At 48.0% G+C, this 23,838-nt stretch overlaps 2 protein-coding genes across 2 annotated transcripts; both read left to right on the top strand.

The window, feature by feature from the left end:
- Positions 1-1,667: 1,667 nt before the first annotated feature.
- Positions 1,668-10,225, top strand: LOC135239340 (protein yippee-like 5). The gene is made up of 3 exons (XM_064307973.1): positions 1,668-1,881; positions 7,098-7,265; positions 7,845-10,225. Exons 2-3 carry the CDS (start codon positions 7,125-7,127, stop codon positions 8,067-8,069), a joined length of 366 nt encoding a protein of 121 aa, XP_064164043.1. The 5' UTR covers positions 1,668-1,881; positions 7,098-7,124; the 3' UTR covers positions 8,070-10,225.
- A 2,890-nt stretch (positions 10,226-13,115) lies between these two features.
- Positions 13,116-20,647, top strand: slc30a10 (solute carrier family 30 member 10). Its single transcript, XM_064307857.1, has 4 exons — positions 13,116-14,401; positions 15,621-15,695; positions 16,120-16,359; positions 19,912-20,647. Exons 1-4 carry the CDS (start codon positions 13,915-13,917, stop codon positions 20,334-20,336), a joined length of 1,227 nt encoding a protein of 408 aa, XP_064163927.1. The 5' UTR covers positions 13,116-13,914; the 3' UTR covers positions 20,337-20,647.
- The last annotated feature ends 3,191 nt before the right edge of the window (positions 20,648-23,838 follow it).

Here is a 23,838-nt window from a genome sequence, read left to right as displayed (position 1 = left end):
TTTCAGCAGACAGCAACAAACTCTCAAATGTTAACGATTGATGGTGATGTATCTGTGCTACAAGATTAACATAAAAAATACCAACGTAAATATTTGCTTGGACAGGGGCTCGCTTAGGAGGATAAGTACAACTTTGCAGTGAAATCCTAGGTACTATCTATGCTGTATCAGATCAGGATATGTAACGATGGCATAAGTATTCCATATTGAGGCTCAATTATCTGTAACATTTTAGCAGTTTTTATATGTTTCATGTGCATTGTTTCTGGGCATTGTTATGAATTATTAACTTCCTTGGTTATTAAAATACACCAATGGCCCAGTAGTGAATGGGCCTGGTGCTTCTCTAATTTTGTGGCAGCACCTTTGTCTTGTTTTGTTTGGGGACAATCATAGCCTTTGAAATCAAGGCCAAAGTTAATCATTACTTAACTTAATTATCATTTATATATACTCACGTCATATTAAAGCATTTATTTCCAGCAAATAAGGATGCCTTTCAAGAAATCTGCAGAAGATGTATGAGAAGTATGAGAAGTACAGTACCAACGTCACCCCTTAGTTATGGCCTCCTTAGTCAACAAATCTGAACCTAAACTAGCATTTATGGGCTATCTGGAAAGATGCCAGAGACAGAATTTTCCACTTACATCAATGAAACATGAGTTGGCTGATTTTCCCATGAAAAAAAAGGTGTAGTGCTGCTCCTGCAGAGTTGCATGACAGATGCTGACAGACTATCTATGCCACAGTGCATACAGGTCATATATATGGCATTTACTCCAATATTTATTTTTTCTCTCCACCAATATGTTGCTGAACTAAAACTGCTGAAGAAAATTTGAAATAGTTAAATTAACTTGCATTGTGCCAAGTGGACTGTTTTTAATTAGGCAAAAAGCTTTTGTGCTGAACGGGGAAATTCCTTGTTCTCTGCAGTAACATTACGATATTGCCTAAGTGCTGGACCTCTAGGCAACGTGGGATGTTCCATTAGTTCCAATATGTATGTAGAAAGTACACTTCAGTGGCATGAGGTGTTCTCTGCAAATTGAATTCCAACATTCGTCTGTAGGTCAGCGTGAATATGACACAAGCTGAACTGTGCAGTATTATGGTGAAAGAAAGGCACGTGCATGCACACACCGATCAACGCCACAAACCTTCGTATCTATGCACAGAAAAATGCAGCCTACCGTAAAAAAATACTGACAGTCTGGTTTTGCTTCAGGGGTGGCTGAAACAAGCAGCTTAACACATTAATAAGCAGGTTTCAACCCAAATATGTATTGAAAATATTGCTTTCAATTTTCAAAAACTTTTATTTGGTGGATACTCCCTTAAGCACTGCAATAAAACGATATTGCATTTATAAACACTATTTTAAAAATTCTCTAGCACAGAATTTGACAAAAAAATAAGTATAGGGATCAGTATTGTTGCTATAGCTAATAGGAGGTGCCCTTATAATAGCTATTTATCCTCCACAACATACATTTGTTTGGCGTTATTTGATTTTAAAATAAGTTCTCGGGGTTGTGTAACGACAGGCCATTCTGAATACCCAATGAATCAGTAGCCCACTGAAAACGTACCTCGATGTGCCCATGACTTTGAAAGAGCTGCCTATCAGCTGATGAAAAAGGCGGGGCTAAGTCAGCATACCGGATGTTGATAAAGTCTGCTTGGAACAGCTGAGAGAGAACAACAAAGCGACCGCCACACTGACACGCGCAGGCATATAGAGAAAAGAAATTCACTGAAACAGAAGGGAACCGTCGACGAAGACGGCTTTAGACGAACTTTTCGCAGATAAACAACCGAGGAAAGGGAAAACTCGGGGAGCACAAAGTCCAGAACCCGAGAATCAGACGGAGAGAGGTGAGACAGAGGCGAGGTTTTTTGCGTCAACAATTAACAAGCCAGAATTCGTCGAGTTTTTGGGGCAAAAGGGAACACGATGTACCCTAGAATGGGGGAGGGCATGTCCATTGGTTCTTGAAATATCCAACTGTTGACTTCCTGTAATGAAATAACTTGTGTTCCTGGCAGTTAGCAACTTTAGACATTCGACGATGTCTCAAATGTATTAGGCTTACATGGCACTCGTTTGCGTTGGCGTGTCGCTTCCTCGCTGGCTGCCTAAGCACCAGTGACTTGCTAACGTTGGCTAAGTTAGCTAGTGCTAGCAAGCAATTATGCGGCTCGCGACGCCGATGCGAAAAGCTACCTAGCAATCTTGGCGACTTGAACTTTCCTGATTTTGGTCATAAGTAGCTTAGATAGTTCGCCGTTTGAAATCGCACCACACAAACTGTCCTGTGTTGGTCGGATTTTGAATAATTCTGATACTTTGCGACGCGTTTTGTGCATACAGCTAATTACTGTAGCATATTGAACAGAGACTTGCCCATTCGTTATTGATAAGAAATCTTTCGTGTTTTGGTCGTGTACTGCGTGTATTCTTTTGTGTTGTGTCTGGTTATTAGCTAACTCTCTGTTACAGCTAGCTCGAGTCTAGCTGTCTCGACATGGGCTACGAAAACAACTGTCTGCATTGACGCGACTATTGTTTTGTTTTGACGGCACGCTCGACTGCTCTTGTCTAAGATGGTGCGGACGAACAGCAAGACACAAGCATCGATCATCGCTATTGTTTAATAGGCGACATCGTTTAATATCTACACCAGAGTACAACGCCATCGAGTACATTTTAATAATGAAAACGGTTATAAGTCAGTGTTCATGCATCGAAGGGTACTGAGGTCGGTTCAGTAGCAGTAGAGCTGCATCTCTGGCGCAGTCGCAGTCGAACACGCGAGTGTCCTTGTTTTTAAACAGCAGATAAATGGTAGCTATTTATACTCAGTCTGTACATGTATGAGGGTGCAGTTTAAATATGGAGTAGGGTAATGGGTGAGCAGTGGCAACGGCGTGTTTATAAAATAGACATTTGCCGATTAATTCATGTTTTGTCCGTCTGTCTGTGTCTGTTTGTGCATAACACATTTGTGTTTTTTGAGGAGACGCTAGAGCAGTTAAGGACAAGCTGTTGGGGAGGGGGTGATGATGTCGTTGGATCGTGATGCTGGGGAGGGGGTAGACACTGGGGGCTGTCTGGTTCTTCTGTTAGAGGACCTAATTCCATAAAGCTGCCCACATGCATCTCATAGCTCATAATTATGTTGGCACCTTAGAAAGACTACCGGGACACTTTGCACACGTTCTTCGGTTCGGCTTTTGACACACCCCGTGACATGTCACCATGTGAACCAAGGTGTGGCAGCTATTTTGCATGCTGCCTGACAGGCACGGCACTTCAGTATCACAGTGTGCATTGCCTCAGAGGCTATGTGGTTTGTCATAAAGCAAAGGTGGCCTTCCCTTAAGCACACTCTGTGAAAATTGTGCATTGTGCACACACAAAATATGGGAGCGCGATGCTTCATGAACCAGTGAGATCAGGGCTCTATGCTAACATTTTTTCCAAGGAGCACACATGCTCCTAAGTTGAACATTTTGGGAGCACACTAATACATCCCAATTAGTAGATGTGCTTCTAAATTATTTTTCAAGTTAGCACACATCAATTTTTAGGAGCATATGCCCCCAAAATGGGGGCACTGTAGAGCCCTGGAGATGGGTGGAGCTAATGTCCGTGTGGCCTCAGTGAGCAAATGGGTGTTTTGCTATCGGGTGAACAGCACTCTGATGGGTTTGTCCAAGTTGGTGATAGAGAGTACGCGGTAGCTCCACCTATCCCGAGGTTCATGAAGCCTCGCTCCTCTGCCGTGCTGTATGAAGCGCTAAGGCGTTGTTGCGTGGAGTTAGCGTTAGTGCTAGCGGCTGCCTGTACAGCCTCCTGCTGTCGGGCCCTGTTAAACGTAGCCTCCGCAGCTGTCGGAGAATGTGCCGACTCAGCTGCAGCTGTACAGGTAATAATAGCAGCGGCGGTGCTATTAATAAAGATGTCATGGAGAGCAGCATGAGCCCGGCTAGTGCCAGGCTGGTTATAGACCACCGTGCAGTCTCTCCTATGAGGAGAGAGTGCTCCGTAGTGCTTATGCTGGGGCTAAATCCCCAATACTGTCAAACACAAACCCACAGCAGCGCAGGCCCTTATACACTTACCACGCTGAAAGAACAATGAGTCTGTGAGTGTGTACTGTTAAAGATTTCTCTCTTTGTATTTTTGCTCACTCTATCTCTGGTGTACTTTAATAATAAATGTGGTTTTGGCAGAGACTAACTCACATACTGTCCTCTCGTATGTGTGTGTGTTTTAATCAGCTGTGGGTGTTTGTGGCTTTGTTGCATGTTACATCCTCTCTTTGTTTCAAACAGTGTTGATCACTGTTTGTTCTCTGTTGGGTCTGCAATTAGAGCCCAGCAGAGCAGTAGCACTAGCAGTGCTGCAGCGTTCTCAGAACAGTAGCAGCACTAGCAGTGCTGCAGCGTTCTCAGAACAGTAGCACTAGCAGTGCTGCAGCGTTCTCAGAGCAGTAGCACTAGCAGTGCTGCAGCTTCTCAGAACACAGTATGCAGTTGCCGCAGCATGCTGCAGCGTTCTCGAGCAGTAGCACTAGCAGTGCTGCAGCGTCTCACAGTAGCAGTGGCAGCTTAGCAGTGCTGCAGCGTTGCTCTGCAGCGTCAGCACTAGCAGTGCTGCAGCGTTCTCGAGCAGTATGCAAGCAGTGCAGTGCTGCAGCGTTCTCGGAGCAGTAGCACAGCAGTGCTGCAGCGTTCAGAGCAGTAGCACAGCAGTGCTGCAGCGTTCTCAGAGCAGTAGCACTAGCAGTGCTGCAGCGTTTCTCAGAGCACTAGCAGTGCTGCAGCGTTCTCTGAGCAGTAGCACTAGCAGTGCTGCAGCGTTCTCAGAGCAGTAGCACTAGCAGTGCTGCAGCGTTCTCAGAACAGTAGCAGCATTAGCAGTGCTGCAGCGTTCTCTGAGCAGTAGCACTAGCAGTGAGCGTCCAGCAGCAGCTACTCTGCAGCTCCTGAGTGCTAGCAGTGCTGCAGCGTTCTCTGAGCAGTAGCACTAGCAGTGCTGCAGCGTTCTCTGAGCAGTAGCAGTGCTGCAGCGTTCACAGAGCAGTAGCAGTACTGCAGCGTTCTCAGAGCAGTAGCACTAGCAGTACTGCAGCGTTCTCAGAGCACTAGCAGTACTGCAGCGTTCTCAGAGCAGTAGCACTAGCAGTACTGCAGCGTTCTCTGAGCGCTAGCAGTGCTGCAGCGTTCTCAGAACAGTAGCACTAGCAGTGCTGCAGCGTTCTCAGAACAGTAGCACTAGCAGTGCTGCAGCGTTCTCAGAGCAGTAGCACTAGCAGTGCTGCAGCATTCTCAGAACAGTAGCACCAGCAGTGCTGCAGCGTTCTCTGAGCAGTAGCACTAGCAGTGCTGCAGCGTTCTCAGAGCAGTAGCACTAGCAGTGCTGCAGCGTTCTCTGAGCGCTAGCAGTGCTGCAGCGTTCTCGGAGCAGTAGCACCAGCAGTGCTGCAGCGTTCTCGGAGCAGTAGCACCAGCAGTGCTGCAGCGTTCTCAGAGCAGTAGCACTAGCAGTGCTGCAGCGTTCTCTGAGCAGTAGCACTAGCAGTACTGCAGCGCTCTCAGAGCACTAGCAGTACTGCAGCGTTCTCAGAGCAGTAGCACTAGCAGTACTGCAGCGCTCTCAGAGCACTAGCAGTACTGCAGCGTTCCAGAGCAGTAGCACTCAGCAGTGACTGCAGCGTTCTCGAGAGTACAGCTCAGCTTTACGCTAGCAGTACTGCAGCGTTCTCGAGAAGCCTACAGTATGCACTAGGCACAGTGCTGCAGCGTTCTCAGAACAGTAGCACTAGCAGTGCTGCAGCGTTCTCAGACAGTAGCACTAGCAGTACTGCAGCGTTCTCAGACAGTAGCACTAGCAGTCTGCAGCGTTCTCAGAGACAGCAGCTGCAGCACTAGCAGTACTGCAGCGTTCTCAGAGCAGTAGCACAGCAGTCTGCAGCGTTCTCAGAACAGTAGCACTAGCAGTAGCTGCAGCGTTCTCGACAGTAGCACTAGCAGTGCTGCAGCGTTCTCAGACAGTAGCACTAGCAGTGCTGCAGCGTTCTCAGAACAGTAGCACTAGCAGTACTGCAGCGTTCTCAGAACAGTAGCACTAGCAGTACTGCAGCATTCTCAGAGCAGTAGCACTAGCAGTACTGCAGCGTTCTCTGAGCACTAGCAGTGCTGCAGCGTTCTCAGAACAGTAGCACTAGCAGTGCTGCAGCGTTCTCAGAGCAGTAGCACTAGCAGTACTGCAGCTTTCTCTGAGCCCACAGCTGCTGCCAATCTGTCTGGGGAAGCAATCTGCATGTTGCTTGTTCACATTCACACAGAAGCATGCACACACACACACACACACACACAAGCCTGTGTTGTTCTCAGTATCTAGGAAATGTTGAAGTGAGAGGACAGGTTTAAGACATTGAGTCATCCTGCTTCCTGAGTGCATATTGTGTGTGCGTGTGTGTGTGTGTGTGTGTTCAAACTCACACACTGTAACCCTCTTGGCCCATTTGTAGCAGGAGACCCCTCTCATGTAAACTATCCTGAGACCTGCATGCATTGCGGCGTTATTTTCTTAGCCTGAGAAGCGTGCTCTCAGCTCTGAGATGGAGCGTATGCTGGGCTTGCCTGCGACGGCGCGTCTGCTGCCCGACTCATAGGGGCTTTCCAGGGGGGTTTACGCTGCGATGGCTTCCCTTTAATCCACAGCTTTATTCTCCCTCATCAGTATTCACAAAGCACCACCCCAGAGCCCGCATACCACACCACATAACTCTCTCATGTCTTCCATTTCCCTGCCTCTAGGTGTGATGAGAGTGGAGCTGGGTTTCTGTGTGGCGTGTCAGTGTTTACAGAACAAAACTCAATGAGCCCATGCTGGGATTGTTTGCGGTGGAGGGTTTGGTTCAAATTGTCAAATAGTCATGGGTAATCTAGAATGTTCTAGCAGGGAGAGACTCAAAATGGAGAGGGCTTGTCTTGTTGTTCTCCTGTGCTGACGGGGAGGGCTGAAGTGGTTGGTGCAGTTTTGTCTGTGCGCTGAGATGAGCTCCCCCCCCCCCGCGCAGGTCTGTCCCATCCCAGCGCAGAGAGCAATGGGGCGCATTTTCCTGGACCACATCGGGGGGACCCGGCTCTTCTCCTGCGCCAACTGCGACACCATCCTGACCAACCGGTCCGAGCTCATCTCCACACGGTTCACCGGAGCCACCGGCCGTGCCTTTCTCTTCAACAAGGCACGTCAGGCCACGCCCACACCACCACAGCCGCCTGTCTGAGGCCACGCCCACTCCACCACAGCTGCCTGTCTGAGGCCACGCCCACTCCACCACAGCTGCCTGTCTGACGCCACCCCACTCCACCACATCTCCCTTCAGGCCTCTACTCTAACATTTTGTGCGAGTAGCATGTGCTACTATGTTGAACAGTTTAGGCGCACACTAATGCATCCCAATTAGGAGCAGTGCACAGGCACAGGGTAGCAATACAGCGTAATGATTAAGGGACAGGGCTTAGGGTAGGTGTAGGTTAGGTGTGGGGGGTCTTAGTAAGTGAACAGTTACTGAATTAGTGAATTGGAATAATGAACTTGGCAGTAAGTGAATTTAAATTAATCAAAGGAAGACATTGAAGCATTGAACATGCTCTGATGTTTTCTTTAAATAAACATTAACTGAGTGAGCTGGACAGAGAGTACAGTGCTTATACAGCAGCTTTCTAAGGCTATAACGCTATAAATCTGATACTGATCACAGATAATGATTGAAAGCAGGGTTGGGCCCCTTTGGTTCTCAAGTTGAGTTTGTCGCCCCCAGGTGGTGAACCTGCAGTACAGCGAGGTGCAGGACCGCGTGATGCTGACGGGCAGGCACATGGTGCGCGACGTCAGCTGTAAGAACTGCAACAGCAAGCTGGGCTGGATCTACGAGTTCGCCACCGAGGACAGCCAGCGCTACAAGGAGGGCCGCGTCATCCTGGAGAGGGCGCTGGTGAGGGAGAGCGAGGGCTTCGAGGAGCACGTCCCCTCCGACAACTCCTGAGCCCCGCCCCCCCCTCCGGCCCGCGCAGCCAATGGGCTGCTCCTCCTGAATCATCTCGGCTCTCCCCGGTCCCTGCTCGGCCTCTGCTTTCTCACAGACACCACTGGCTCCTGTCAATCAGATTCAGACTCTTAGAGAGGCCTGCCCCCTATGGACAGTTCACTGTAGCTACACACACAGATGCACGTACTGCCGAATCTACACTGACTCGCATAACGCGTACTAAGCCACCACACCAAACAGTAACGTGACACACACAGGTCCATCACACGTAGGCACACAAACAGACATAGGGCAGCCCGATATAGCTACACACACACCTAGCCCATCATTCATACATGTACACACACACACACACACCAGTCCACCATGCCTACACATGAATACACAAGCAATCCAGTGTGGCTTCACACAAACGCTCGCAAGAGCATACCTGAAAACTAGCTACACAAACGTCACCTGCAAACATGTGCATGTGCAGATATACACACTGTACACACATTTGCGCACTAAACACGAATCCATTTCGGGCTGCACTCAGCCTAGACCCAAGCCTGCAGTCTCTGCTGCCACTCACAGGGGGAGGGGGAGGGGCCAGGGGAAGAGGTGCGGATATTATTGGCTAAAAGATTGTGGTCTTCGTGTCGAATCTCCTTTCTCCTGAGTCTGCCTCTGTCGCCCGCTCGGTGTCTCTTGTGTTGGTGCTCCGTGTCTCTCCGTGCCACCGTCTCATTGTGCCTGTTCGCACAGTCTAATAGTGTGTGCCAGTCATGTCTCTAAGAGCTGATGTGATGTCACGTCATTCAACCAGGTTTGCGCTAAAGATGCTGTATTTGCTTAGCCTGAAGAGTTGAGTCCCGAATTGATTCAGCTGATTCAAATTGATTTGAATCGGTGCAAGCAGGCATGTGCACTTGGGTGTGTGCGCGTGCCTGTGCCTGTGCGTGTACGCGTGTGTATGTGTGTCTGTCTGTGTTCATGCGTGTGCATGCATGTGTGTGTGTGTGTGTGTGTGCGTGCGTGGACGTCTGTATGTGTGTCTGCATGCGTGTGCCTGTATGTACGTGCGTGTCCTGTGTATCTGTGGGCTAGCGCTGTGCTGTAGTGATCTATGTCCTGTTGGCCCTGTCGTAGTGCCTCCCCCTGCTGGTCGTTCAGTCACATGGCACTGAGGAATGTAACTAACAGACACCTGCGGTCCATTCTGATTCAAATGCATGCATGAGTGGGACCAGATGCTTTATTCTGAGGGAAAAAGGAAAACTTTTACATTAAACTTAATTTAACTGGTCGCATCTTTAAATTATTGTAAGGTGCATTTATTTTAGGAAAACTGACTGAAAAATCAAGTCATCATCATTGTTAATAGTTATCATATAGTATTACCTACATGGCCACTTAAGTTTTGACCACTGATTATTTTGTTTAAAGTCTAGGGTAGACTCAACATTTGTAGTGTTTAGGCAAGCCATCTTGGCTCAGGTCGGCCATTTTGGCTCCAACAGTAGTTTTTTTCCACCCCATCTGGAGAGTATATGTTTTTAAAGAGGGTTTTTCTTGGTGAGGGGTCACCACTGGGGCTTGTCGTCAGACATGTCACGCATCCTGTTTGTTTGCATTCCTGTGCGGCCGTTCCTTGTGGAGCCAGCGGTGCTCATGGTTGTGTGTGTGTGTGCGTGTGTGCACGCATGTTCACGCCTGTGCTTGTGTGCGTGTGTGATTTGAGAGATCACCAAGGCACCAGAGCCGAGTGTGATCACACCACTCTCTCTCCAGGGGTGTGTGTGACCAGTTGTCTTTGAGGATTGGAAGCTTGTGCTGTTGCAGACCAAGCAAGTCTCCCCACACTCTCGTTTGCCATTGGGGGGGGGTGGTGTTATTAATCTCATTCAGGACACTGATTAAAGGCCCCCACCTCCAAATCCAGCACTCTTGACATTTCCCATATCAACTGGTGGACATATGGATTATTCTTATTATTATTCTTCTTATTATTACTGTTATTATTATTACTGTTATAATTAGTATTATGGTTATTGAACATTTCTCTGGGTAATCCTTCTTTGAGGTGAAAATGAAAGCAAGAATGTATTTTCTGTTGCTGAGTTCTCTTCTGTAGTGATGTTTTCTGAATAAAGTGAGCGTTCTGGCTGAAAGCTGGCCTCTGGCGTCATACCTCAGCGTCACTCTAGGGGGAGCCACCCGAGCGGAGAACATCAACCTCAGTAACCCGGACATACATGGCTGGTTATGCCTGACCTGACTGTTGCTGTGTTCTAGTAGCCATGGAGACAGGGGGGAAACTCCATGGCTACTGGACTCCAGGGCCCGAATTCATAAAGCATCTCAGAATAGGACTGATGATCTAGGGTCAGGTTTCCCTTTAGGTCATGATGGATAAGGTTAAAATATTAACAGGGAAAATCTGATCCTAGATCAGCGGTGCCACTGCGAGGTGCTTCGTGAACACTACCGAACGGATGGAGTGTTGGGTTCTGACATCTAATCACGAATTATGCATAGCCTGTCTTAGTAGCAGACATAGAGGCATTCCTTTATTGATGAGTTTGACGCCTCTTAATGATTAATAAATACTTCCTTAAATGCTTGCATGCTAATTAAACATCACAATGGAGCGACCAAACCCGGTGTGAACTCCAGTGGGATCGAGGCCTGTTCGCCGTGTTGGCCTGACCCATGTGTTGTCAGTACATATTAATGGTTAGATTTTGGACAGACCAGACTGGTTCAACGGTCCTATCAGCATGTGGGCCATCAGATGCCAGTGTTCTCTGTCTGACAGGACTGGATGTGGAACATCCCAGTTAGAAATGCATGCTTGGTTGAAGGGACTTGCAAAGAAAATCACGGATCCACTTGGCGCAGCATTGATTGTGTACAAATTGCGAAGGATGAGAAAATCTGGGCCGACAGCACAACATGGGGAGAGGGTCAGAAGGCTTCTCTGGTTGTACATTAAGTCTCAGAAAAATGCCACGGGTTAAAGCTGACTATGAACTACTCCAGTCCACAAAAAATGCTTGGGATATGCTTTTCTTTCAGTATCACACAGCACAGAGCTGTCATTTGTATTGTTTTATCTTAATTGCTTTGATTGCCATAATCAAGCATAGCAATGTGCATAGTTAGAAAAGACTTACTTTGCTTACTACACAGCTTAGAACACATGAAGATCATTTAGTTTTGCTTTTTGAACAAATGGATTCAGTTTGTGGTATTACTGGGCTGAATGATTTTTAAAAAGAAAAAAAAAAGGTTAAAAGATTCAAAATATAAGTATGTCATGCTTGGGCAGCTAACTTGTAATAAAATAACTTGCTTTGGTTGTCATTTCCTGTGTATTTAGTAACTACCATAGTTCATATATTAACTTTGCATGTAATCATCCATCCATCCATCTCTACTGTATATCCGCTTATCCTGGGGGGGGTGCTGGAGCCTATCCCAGCGTGCATTGGGCGGGAGGCAGGAACGCACCCTGGACAGGGCAACAATCCATCGCAGGGCACACACACCATTCACTCACACAGTCATACCTAGGAGCAATTTAGAGTCCCCGATTAGCCTATCTTCATGTCTTTGGACCGTGGGAGGAAACCCACACAGACACGGGGAGAACATGCAAACTGCACACACAAAGGCCTAGGCTGGGATTCGAACCCAGGACCTTCTGCACCACTGCACCGCCCACATGCAAACATATACAGTACAATACAAAAACACCGCAAAATCTTACGTTTTTTTAACTGGCTACTCGACTGCACCGGAGTCCTACAATTCATTCACCCGGTTATGCGTCCATTTGACCTTGGCTCCTGACCACCTGAATCACAAAGGTACAGTTTGTGCTGTATGTCCTGTGGCTAGCCAAAAAATACTTATTCCTACAGTATGCAACACTGACAGGCGTGCACTTCAGAATTCCAGAAGTACCAACTAGCCATGTCTCACAGACTGCTACTAACAGGCAGACATTTACTTTTGTGTATATATCAGGGCAAGCCGATAAGGGTAAGCCGTTAGTTATATGCACATTGCATTTAGCTGGGTCACATAGCTGCTAGCTACCTTCGAACGGCATTAGAATCCTCAATGTGTCAAGATGAGAGTTCTCCGCATGAACTGCATTTGGGTAAGCAATCCCCTATGAAACAGCAACCTACCTTCAAAACCTGACAGGGCTGCGTGACTATAAGGCCAATTGATTGGCCCCTGCTGCTGACCTTCAGTTACTGGGCACAGAAACTGCGCAGATCTGCTGAGTAAGAAGAAGAGGTGTCCAGCTGCATGCATTTCGGATTGTTATTCAGCAGCAGTAGTACAAATGATCACTGGACCTTCCAAACTGTGGAATATAGGAAAAACAAGAGGACTTTTTCCCCTCCAAGGAAACTTAAAATTGCATGTGAAGTTTCTCGCAGTTGATTGAGAAACCTCACAAGAAATCTTTAGTTCCATTGGGACAGTTGGTGTTGCCTTTGGTGTTCATTATTCCTTGAGTATCTCCATTTCGTTGTGTGAAGGGGGGTACTCAAGGACCAAGGAACAAAAAAGCAATGAACAAGTGCCTGAAGTATATTTATTCTATTGCAGAAGGGAAAAGTCTGGAGACACTGTGAATCGTCTTCTCCGAATCATCATGGATTTACACTCTCAATACTGTTGAACCATGGGGCCTGAATTTAGGAGCTTAATTCATCCTGTTTCTTCTAATTCTTAATGTTCGCCTCCGTTGGAAGCATGCGATCTGTGTCAATTATTATCCACATCTGTTGGAGATTGCAAGAACTGCTGATTTTGTACGTCTCTTTTATGTTACTCTGATGAAGACGCAGCAGCGTCTAAACGCCTCCGTTTTATTTTGCACCATTAACATTTTAACAATCAAGCAGTTGTAAAAAAAAAAAAAAAAATATATATATATATATATATATAAAAAGATTATTCATTCAGATTTCTCATGGTGTACGTGGGGTAAGGGTGTGGGGGAGGGACATGCGGCGCTTCCGCTCTGATCCAATTCCAGCTCACAGCACTGATACAGCGGAGCAAGCTAATCATTTACGTTAAATATTGCTAATAAAAACATTAAGAGATTGTTACCTGGAAAGGGCTACGTATAGGCCTATATTATTTAGATAATACGATCATAAAAGCTGAGTCTGCGTTATGCGCAGAAAGAGTATAATTGCCCCGGGGTGAAGTTACAGTAAACGAAATGCAAGCATTTGAGTAATGCCGTTCGCTGGTTGGACTGGTCATTCTGGTATTCAAACCATGAAATGCGAAGGGGCAAGAATGAACCGAGCAGGGGACACGAGGAAAAAGCACTGATGCGAGGCGAGGAGGAATATTTTAGATTAAATCTTTAATATAGAAGAAAGGTGCTGTTATTGTGTTGCTACAAAAGGGGAGTGGATATGGGCTGGGTGACAGGGGAGGCAAGATAAGGGCATTAAAAGAGGATACGTGTGGGATTTCCCAGCCTTGAATCGTCGCTTTAGTGATGACTTGAAGTATCCAAGTCAGTGAGCCATTAAAAACTCCTGCTGAGCAACCTGTTAAAATGTGCTGAGCTTCCACGTCCACTATGCGAAGGCATCGAAGTTTCTTAGAATACTACCTGCATCATGGAGTGAACAGACACGTATTTTCGAGTGAGAACGAGAAGCAACCTTTCTACAGGTAGCGATTTCAATTTTCGGCATCGAATCATTCATTAAACTTGCATACGCCCGCCTGTCTCCATTCGCCAAAACAATCTGGAACGAGCAACATCGCATGCGACCAGTCCAATTGTATAGCCAACACGTTTGTTATAACAATGGGTCGCTACAGTGGGAAGACCTGCCGCCTTATTTTCATGCTGGTACTGACAACGGTGTTCTTTGTGGCTGAGATAGTGGCTGGATACACGGGAAACTCAATTGCGCTTGTGTCAGACTCGTTTAATATGCTCTCTGACCTTCTTTCTTTGTGCGTTGGCCTGACTTCTGCAAGACTTTCACGTCGCGCCGGATCCGGACGCTGCACTTACGGTCTGGCCCGGGCTGAGGTTGTTGGCGCACTAGCCAACGCCGTTTTTCTGGCCGCGCTTTGCTTCTCCATCTCAATGGAAGCCATGAAGCGCCTCGCCCGCCCGGAGGCTATCGCCGACCCTTTCCTGGTGCTTATTGTGGGCGCGCTGGGTCTAGCTGTCAACATCGTCGGCCTGTTTATATTTCAGGACTGCAGCAGCTGTGGGAGAGGTGGGCGGCGGCGGAAGTCCCACCTAAAGACCGGAGAGAATGCAGGGGAGAGCGGTGAAACAGGTGCTTTTTATTATTATTATTGTTATTATTGTTATTATTATTATTATTATTATTATTGTTGTTGTTGTTGTTGTTGTTGTTAGCTGCTACTGTGCACTCCTTTACATATTAATATTATACATTTTTAACGGGCAGTGCTTTAAAAAAAACATATTTACAGCATCAATCAATAACCTGCATCACGCTTCTGTAACCTGCCGAACGGATACGCTGTTTATGTTTAAAAACAAAACGTTTTTGGAACGTGGAAAATGCAGTTTCACTTTGTTTTCACGTAAGTTTTCAAAGAATGGGGAGGAAAAAGGCAATACCGCTTAGTTTTAAATCGACAGAGAGGACAGAGCAGGAAATCCCCAGCTTCTCTTAAAAGGCCTGATGGATTGAAAAATTAAATCAAATGGACCTCTGTGACACCAAGAGGAAAGTTCCCAGTGCATTTTAATATTTATGTCCTGTTTTTAAAAAAGCATTTCAATTTTCATACTATGAAAGGGTTCAGCTCTGCAAACTCTGTGAAGTCAAGTGTAAAGGCAGCTTTCTCTGTCGAAGAAGTTGCGATAGACTTTTACTTACTGATCAAAGTGCTACCAAAATCTGCTAAATATTTCATCTACTGTGAATGCACATGAAAACCTCCCAATGATCCTGTGACCCGGTGTGACTTAGTTGTTGTCATGGTGATAATTCTTCTGCACTGTGTACGTGTTGGTTTGATCAGCTTTCGAAGACAGAACTTTCTTGAACTCCCTTGAACTCCCTGCTGGTGAGGAACACAAACAAGTGTTCTAAAACTAGACTTAAAAATCACCAGGGGCTAGTGTGATTTTCCTGCCCATATACATGTGTCTGTGTCTGAGAGTGAGTAGGTGTCCTTGTGTGCACGCTTGAGAATATGTTCATTTCTGTGCATGTCTGTGTTATGACTGTGCATCCCTGCCAGTTCTGTTGGTACAGTCCATTCACTTAAATAAATCATGATTTAGATTTTTGCCAAAGCTTTTGTAGACAGCTATTGTAATGACAATTATTGATCAGGATAATGAAACTACTGATGAGGTTAACAAGACAGTACATTTAGATTACATAAAACACAAATAAATTAATAATGCATAGTGATGTTGCAGCATGTGTCTTGTGTGTCAGTGCAGGTGACACGGTTACTATGGGCGGGGTCAGGAATGGCAGTTTTTGCCAAATGACGTGTCCCGTTGCTATGCAGGTGCTCCCGTGCTGCCCGATGTCACCTTCGAGGAAAAGGAACAGGAGAGAGAGGGTCAACCCCTCAACATTCAAGGTACAGTTTCCTCCAAAAGGCTCTTCGGGACCAGTAAGATGTACCCATATTTGTGGCATTGTCCCCATTTCTCTCCACGTTCCTCTTTCTATGTTGCATATACTATATGTGCTTAGCAGAATTTCTTATCCAGACCTTACACAGCGAGCATCATTTCTTTTTAGACAATCCATTCATACAGCTGGATACTTACAGAAGCAATTTCAGTTAATTGCCTTTTGCTCCAAAAGACGACGACAGTATCCCACTGGGGAACTCTGGGTCACATGCCCACTTCTTTAACCATTACGTCACACCTGCGCAATCTGTTTTTTTTTCTCCTGTTGTGTTTTCACCCTTGTCCTGCTCTCCTGTGTAAACCTGCTCCTTCCCGTGTTGCCCTCTGTGCCTGATCGCCCTCTTGTGGCCGCGTTGCGTCCTGCAGGAGTGCTGCTCCACGTGCTGAACGATGCCCTGGGCTCGGTGGTGGTGGTGGTGGCCTCGGCCCTGTTCTACGTGTGGCCCCTGGGCCCCGAGCAGCCCTGTAACTGGCAGTGCTACGTGGACCCCAGCCTGACCCTGCTCATGGTGCTCATCATCATGGCCTCCGCCGTGCCCCTCGTGCGGGAGACCACCGGCATCCTGCTGCAGATGAGCCCCTCCGAACTGCCGCTCAGCACCCTCTGTGAGTCCGGCTCCTCCTCTTTCAGTCTGACACTCTCCCTGTCTCCTGTAACTCTGTTTCTGAAGAGGGAGGTGCTGTCTCTCTCCTGTAACTCTGTTACTAAAGGGGGAGGTGCTGTCTCTCTCTCTCCTGTAACTGTTACTGAAGGGGGAGGTGCTGTCTCTCTCTCTCCTGTAACTCTGTTACTGAAGGGGGAGGTGCTGTCTCTCTCTCTCCTGTAACTCTGTTACTGAAGGGGGAGGTGCTGTCTCTGTCGCCTCCTGTAACTCTGTTACTGAAGGGGGAGGTGCTGTCTCTCTCTCTCCTGTAACTCTGTTACTGAAGGAGGGGGGGTGCTGTCTCTGTCTCTCCTGTAACTGTTACTGAAAGGGGTGGTGTGCTTTCCTGTACCGTACAAGGAGCTGTCTCTCTCTCTGTAACTCTGTTACTGAAGGGGAGGTGCTGTCTCTCTCTCCTGTAACTCTGTTACTGAAGGGGGAGGTGCTGTCTCTCTCTCTCTCCTGTAACACTGTTACTGAAGGGGAGGTGCTGTCTCTCTCTCTCCTGTAACTCTGTTACTGAAGGGGGAGGTGCTGTCTCTCTCTCTCCTGTAACTCTGTTACTGAAGGGGGAGGTGCTGTCTCTCTCTCTCCTGTAACTCTGTTACTGAAAGGGGAGGTGCTGTCTCTCTCTCTTCTGTAACTCTGTTACTGAAGGGGGAGGTGCTGTCTCTCTCTATCCTGTAACTCTGTTACTGAAGGGGGAGGTGCTGTCTCTCTCTCTCCTGTAACTCTGTTACTGAAGGGGGAGGTGCTGTCTCTCTCTCTTCTGTAACTCTGTTACTGAAGGGGGTGGTGTTGTCTCTCTCTCTCCTGTAACTCTGTTACTGAAGGGGGAGGTGCTGTCTCTCTCTCTCCTGTAACGCTGTTACTGAAGGAGGGGGGGGTGCTGTCTCTCTCTCCTGTAACTCTGTTACTGAAGGAGGGGGGGGGTGCTGTCTCTCTCTCTCCTGTAACTCTGTTACTGAACGGGGAGGTGCTGTCTCTGTCTCTCCTGTAACTCTGTTACTGAAGGGGGAGGTGCTGTCTCTCTCTCTCTCCTGTAACTCTGTTACTGAAGGGGGAGGTGCTGTCTCTCTCTCTCTCCTGTAACGCTGTTACTGAAGAGGGAGGTGCTGTCTCTCTCTCTCCTGTAACTCTGTTACTGAAGGGGGAGGGTGCTGTCTCTCTCTCTCCTGTAACTCTGTTACTGAAGGGGGAGGTGCTGTCTCTCTTTCTCCTGTAACTCTGTTACTGAACAGGGAGGTGCTGTCTCTTTCTCTCTCCTGTAACTCTGTTTCTGAAGGGGGTGCTGTTCCTCTGTACTCTGTACGAAGAGTGCTGTTTCTTCTCCTGTAACTCTGTTACTGAACAGGGAGGTGCTGTCTCTTCTCTCTCCTAACTCTGTTCTGAAGGGGGGGTGCTGCTCCTCGTACTGTTTCTGAGGAGGGGGTGTTCTCTTTTCCTGTAACTTGTTACTGAAGGAGGTGGTGCTGTCTCTCTCGTCCGGTAACTGTGTTACTGAAGGGGGGGTGCGCTCTCTTTCCGTCGCGTAGAAGGTGCTGTCTCTCTCTCTCTCCTGAAAGTCCTTATGGGGGGTGGTGCTGTCTTTGCCATTGAAGGGGGCATATCCTCTTTCTGCACGTGTGTTACCATAGTGGGTGACACACGTAACACACAGGGCTTGCTAGGATTATGCAATGTAAGCACTTTTTGTGACGCCTGTCCTGGTGTCTCTGGTATTGCCGATTGTTGAGCCCCAAAGTAAATTCACAGCACCATCCTAATCAAACCGCTGCCAGGCTTCCTTCCTCTAAGGGTCAGGGGTCATATAAGGAGAACACAGTGACACCATTGGTCCAAACCCGCCTTATGTACGGCTTCCCCTCCCATCCTGGCCAATGAAAGCTCAGCATTTCTGAAGGTGTTCCACCCTGCGCCATCCAAACGTTTCAGGCGTGTTCCATCCGAACAGTTAATTATATACGATTCCTGAAAAGCAGCAGGAGTCTACAATAATACTGTAAGAGCTCCTGTATGTTAAGTTAAAGTATAAATGTGAACTTCAAACCCATGACGGTATCAGTCAATAATCAACAGGAGCTCGGACTTGTCACAGTTAAGTTAAAGTTTAGCTGCAACCAACGCTAAACTTTTGGCAGACACCTTTTTCTCCAAGGGTTTCACACTTTTGAAGTTCACTAAGTTCACTTACGACTGATTGGACTGTTTGGCCACCTCCTTTATTATTTCAGGTGGTTGAGACGGGGACAGTTAACTGACTGTGACTGATTGCCAGCGCCTAGCTCTTGTGGCGTTTGCTCGCTGTGTTAAACGCGCTTTTGTAAGTCGCTTTGCCTGAAAGCATCTGCCAAGTGACCAAACTGTGCACTGGACTAACGCACTAATGCACACGGGAGAGAGAGAGCTGTCAGTCCATGCCAGTCTCTCTGTCTTTATCTGAACCCCTTCTCATATTCAATGTTTTTTATTTTATTTAGATGCAAAACACCTCATGGACCTAGCCTGTAACTAACTTGCTCGCTCACTCATTTCCTCACTCACTCACCCAGTCACTCCTTCACTCACTCTCTCACGTTTAGCAGGCTGAAGATTCTCCACAAGGGGGAGTTATTAATGCTCATGGTGCTTCGCATGAACAACATTGTGTCCTTGTTTTCGTGTCTTTCACATTGACCGTAGAAAAAATGTGCTCCGTGATGTCACTGTGACGTAACCCATTGACTCTCCATGGGTTTGCTGAAAAGCGTTTTGGAAGTCCAGGAAGCTTCAGGACGCCGCCATGTTGGACTGGAGCCAGAGACTGTGCGGTAGGGAGAAAGAGTACCCTTATATGGGCATGAAGTCCGGTCATCCAATAAGCATGTGAGATACAGTGACTCGGCAGGGATGCAAACTGTCCCTGATTTGTTCACAAAATTGTACAATCCTGTCCAAATAACAATAACTTAACAAATCAGCACGTGGGGAGACATTAGATGAAGAAAAAACATCAGTTTCTCTTATGGGGAAAAAATGACTGACTTTGTATTTTGACCGTATTACCACTGACATTGAAACGAGTGGCAGAAACACCTATACTGTGGGCAACAACACTGGCGCTACTGAGCAACGTCTCTCAACAAGACCAGGAAGTGAGCTTCCCGGTTTTGGCCACTTGGTCTTTCATGAGTATCTCTGTTTTTGACTCTCCCCTCCTCTTCCCCTCTTCCCCCTCCCTTCCCCTCTCCTTCCCTCCCTCTCTCTCCCTTCTCCCCTCTCTCCTCTCCTCCCCCTCTCCTCCTCTCCTCCTCTCCTCTCCTCCTCCCCTCTCTCCCTCTCTCCCCCTCCCTCCTCCTCTCTCCCTCCTCTCCCTCTCCTCTCTCTCCCCCTCTCTCCTCCTCTCCCTCCCTCTCTCTCCTTCTCTCTCTCCCCCACTCTCTCTCTCCTCTCTCCTCTCCTCCCCTCCTCTCCCCCCCCTCTCTCTCCCCCTCCCTCCTCTCTCCCTCTCCTCTCTCCCCCCCCCCCCCTGCAGTGGAGGACCTGTCCCGGGTCCCTGGCGTGCTGAGCGTGCACGAGCTGCACGTTTGGGAGCTGGCGCGGGACCGCAACGTGGCCTCTGTGCACGTCCGGTGTGCGGACGGCCCCGCCTTCGCGCTGCTCTCTTACCGCGTGCGCGAGGTCTTCCACCGGGCCGGCGTCCACAGCGTCACCGTGCAGCCCGAGTTCGACGAGGGCGAGGGCGGGGACGGCCCGCACTGCAGCGCCCCCTGCCTGTCGGCCTCCTGCCAGAGCAAGCTGTGCTGCACGGGCCCGGCCGCGCCCCTCTCCGTCTGCAACGGGCAGCCCGCCACGCCCGACCCCGAGGCGGCGGTAAGCGCCTCTGACCCGGCCAAAACCGAGGGGACAGAAACAAACGGCATCGCTTTGCACACGAAGGAAAAGAGCGAGTATTTGTGAGGATGGATGGAGCGGGCCTGTAAAAAAACCCCAAACGCAAACCCAGCGACAGGTCTGCTCTTTCCCTCCTTCTCCTGCCTCACTCCCTCACCCGCAGGGGCCTGGCATCCCAACCTGTGGAAACCCAACAGTGTGTGAATGTTTGGGTCAGAGATGGAAAGAGCCTGGAGTAATCACTATGCACTACATACTCTCCAATATTAAGCACTGCTTGCTGTGATACTGCTTTGATCCAAACTACCAATAGAAAAGCACCAAAGTGTCAGTACTTGTAATTATTGTTTATTTGTCATAAAATGATATTCTATTCATGCTGTTTCATTTATCCTTACCACTGCAACAAACAAGGAAAATCTCTTCTCTAGTACAACAATCAGGCCAGTAGGTGGCAGCAGAGGGCTTTCAGGGCCTGAGTTCTGAGTCGCTCCAGTGGAGGTGAAGCGGTTGACCAATAGCGATCCTTCTATGCCCAAAGGGCTTTTAAGGCTGCATCAAACTGACAGAACATTCTGGGGAAAGGTGGCATTATTTTCCTCTGTGAGAAAAAGAGGAAAACGAATGCCTTTATCACAATTTATCACAACAGCCTGGCATTCTCTGGTTCTGCAGTCTGTGGACGTCGTGCATATGAGGCTGCTAGGGTCCGAAGCCCGTGACCTCAGTTCACTGTTACACAGTGATCACCACAGCGTTGGTCTGTCATGTGAGCAGGCGCCAGGATTTACGTCCGCAGAGACAGCAGCCGACGCTCCTTCGACAGAGACTCAAACAGAAAGGGAGAGAGAGAGAGAGACGGAACAGAGCGAGCAGGGCGAGCGAGGGAGAGATGAGTGAACGGTCTGGGAAGCAGGTTACGTAAGGCTCGGGCCTATTATGATGCAAATTCTGAGCATCAGTCCTCCAGAGGGGGAAAAAATAACTTTGGCTCCTCTGATTCATGCCTTTCCACAAATATCCCCATTTTGCAGAAAATCGGCAAAGCAGATGATTCAGCTAATAATAGGAGCGGGTGAAGCTGGCTGCGTGGGAACAAGTACTGCAGCGCTGAGCACAGACGTATTTATAGACAGTGAGCTGCTTATGATTACAGCCCTCGGACAATAAGAGCTGTGGGTGTGGTTCTGTGTGTGTGTGTGTGCGTGGTTCTGTGTGTGTGTGTGTGTGTGTGCGTGTATGTGGTTCTGTGTGTGCGTGTGTGTGTGTGTGTGCGTGGTTCTGTGTGTGTGAGCGTGTGTGTGTGCGTGTGTGTGTATGTGTGTGTGTGCGTGTGTGTGTATGTGGTTCTGTGTGTGTGTGTGTGTGTGTGTGTGTGTGTGCGTGTGTGTGTGTGTGGTTCTGTGTGTGCGTGTGTATGTGTGTGCTTGTCCATGTGTATGTGCATAAAAAATGAAATATGACAATGCTAGCATTGGCATTACTTCTCATTGGGGAGTTTTTTTTTAATTGAGCAGAAATTATGTATAAGTGGGGTGTGAATGACAGATGGAGAAAGCAGTAAAAATATAAGGAGGAAATATAAAAATAATTGAAATTATCACACTTAAATGTTACGTACTGTACAAAAGTACCATCTGGAAATGAGCGATATTTTTGAATATGAGTGGTAACTATATAAAGACTACATTACAGCTGGTGAATGCGATTACTGCAATGTGTAATCTCCTTAGATTCTATTTATGCAAAAAAAAAACTTTCTTATTAATAAGAAAAAAAAAATCATGGATAAATACGCCTAACATCAGGACATATGGCATTAAGACTCTTGGTGGGTGGGCGGGGTGTCGGGTTCCAGTTTCAGTTAGTACGACGGTCCTCTAACATGCGCCTGCACCCCTCGGTCTGGCTTCAGTTCTCTGCAGTGTGCTTGTCTGGCTGCATCCACAGGCCTGGTTTGTGTTGTATTTTTTTTAGTGAAGTCGGTCACTCACGCAGTACCGCAGCCTGAATGAATCATCTGCGGACGTGACTGGGGCGGTAACGGCGAACACGCCGGCACGCTCTGGCTGCCCTGGTCAGGTGTGGACCCGCTTCCGGGTGCCGGGGAGAGTGTGACACCTTGCAGCCCATGGGGACGGCGCAGGAAGTGTCAGTGAGGTGCCACCTGTGTGATCAGAGACAGGTGTGAGCCATGGGAACAGGCTGTACTTCTCACAGCTCTCTCTCTCTCTCTCTCTGAGATAATGAGGGGCTTCAACCTGGCAACCAGCCAGTCAACCTGTCAGGCCTGATTCTGCGCGTTAAACTGACCCATCGGTCCATCTCCCCCACTGAAATACACTCTGTGATGTCATATCAGGCCATTAAGAAACAGTAACAAGCACCACACACACCACCCCCCCCCCCCCAACAAAACACACACACACAACACTGGAAGATCATTCATGCCATCAATAAAATAAAATGGGGGAGGGGGGGGGGCTTGGAAAGAAGGAGTACGCTTTGCATTGACATCACACGCTGCATCACGTTGCCAGGCAACCAGGGAGTCAACAGCGGTTGCCGCAGCAACCCCGCCTCACTCACCTTCAGTCTCTCCCGTCTCCCTGCGTCAGTGCTTGCCCAGGCGCGGTCCGGCTCTGCGTAGCCCGGCAACCCTTCCCGCTGCGCCTGCGCCCTGCGGCCTCACCAGCACTACCGTGTTTGCACACCGGTCAGAGCGGAGCGCGGTCTCCCTCTCTCTCTCTCTCTCTCCACCACCACCCCTCTCCGGGGTAACAGGACCTCTGCTCACATCACCGCAGAGCTGCAGTTATTAAATCCTCCGTTTATCAAAGGAAAGTCAATCAGCGGCTCTCTCAAACGGCACTGCCCTTTGCAGGCCTACGCGATTTAAGATCCAAACACGGGTCAGACATGTTTTTTCTTTTTTAATTTTCCATTCCTCTAAATGAGCGACCGAGCCCTGATCTCAGCTGATCTCCTTGTTAATCAGGGTGCAATGTGCTGAAATAAGTCTAACAGAAAGCAGGCGGACTCACCTGTAAGAATGAAAGTTTGATCAAGGGTTTGAGGAATGTTGGTTTGTGGATTTATGTCCTGCTTCACCTCAGAGCCCGTTCCTTTGTGATATTTTTGATAAAGCACTTTACAATGGTGACACTGTGAAATAAGAATAAATACCTCGTATTGGTATTGCTGTCCACAGGCTACAACATATCATTCCTCTCAAGTCTTTGCAATTTGCTGTATTTACCATTACCTGAGCTACTGTTAGTATGAATAGTGTTATCTTCCATTTCCATTAGGTTATCACAATCACTTTTTTGCCGCCTGACCTGTAACACGTCCATATTTTTCTTGCTTATATGACCATCGATTTGAATGTATTCTACCACAAGGGCAGTGCCAGTTTCTCTGGTGAAGAACAGCAGGTGCGTGCATGTTTTACAGTGATGTGTGGTGTGTGACCAATCCCGCAGCCACAGTCACAGGATGTCTTATTCCTGCCTCTCCTCGAGGCGCACAAGCAGGCGACGCAAACTGCAGAAGCTCGGCACACAGA

This window comes from Anguilla rostrata, chromosome 1, assembly GCF_018555375.3.
Source record: "Anguilla rostrata isolate EN2019 chromosome 1, ASM1855537v3, whole genome shotgun sequence".
Lineage (NCBI taxonomy): Eukaryota > Metazoa > Chordata > Actinopteri > Anguilliformes > Anguillidae > Anguilla > Anguilla rostrata.
The sequence above is the reverse complement of the archived record's forward strand: the minus strand, read 5'-3'. Positions and strand labels throughout refer to the sequence as shown.

Bases quoted from the DNA above. Each gene is read 5' to 3' on its own strand.
- LOC135239340 (XM_064307973.1), top strand. From the start codon at position 7,125: ATGGGGCGCATTTTCCTGGACCACATCGGGGGGACCCGGCTCTTCTCC. The intron at 7,266-7,844 runs GCACGTCAGGCC...TGTCGCCCCCAG, and splicing joins GTGCCTTTCTCTTCAACAAG to GTGGTGAACCTGCAGTACAG.
- slc30a10 (XM_064307857.1), top strand. From the start codon at position 13,915: ATGGGTCGCTACAGTGGGAAGACCTGCCGCCTTATTTTCATGCTGGTA. The intron at 14,402-15,620 runs GTGCTTTTTATT...GTTGCTATGCAG, and splicing joins AGGGGAGAGCGGTGAAACAG to GTGCTCCCGTGCTGCCCGAT. The intron at 16,360-19,911 runs GTGAGTCCGGCT...CCCCCCCTGCAG, and splicing joins ACTGCCGCTCAGCACCCTCT to TGGAGGACCTGTCCCGGGTC.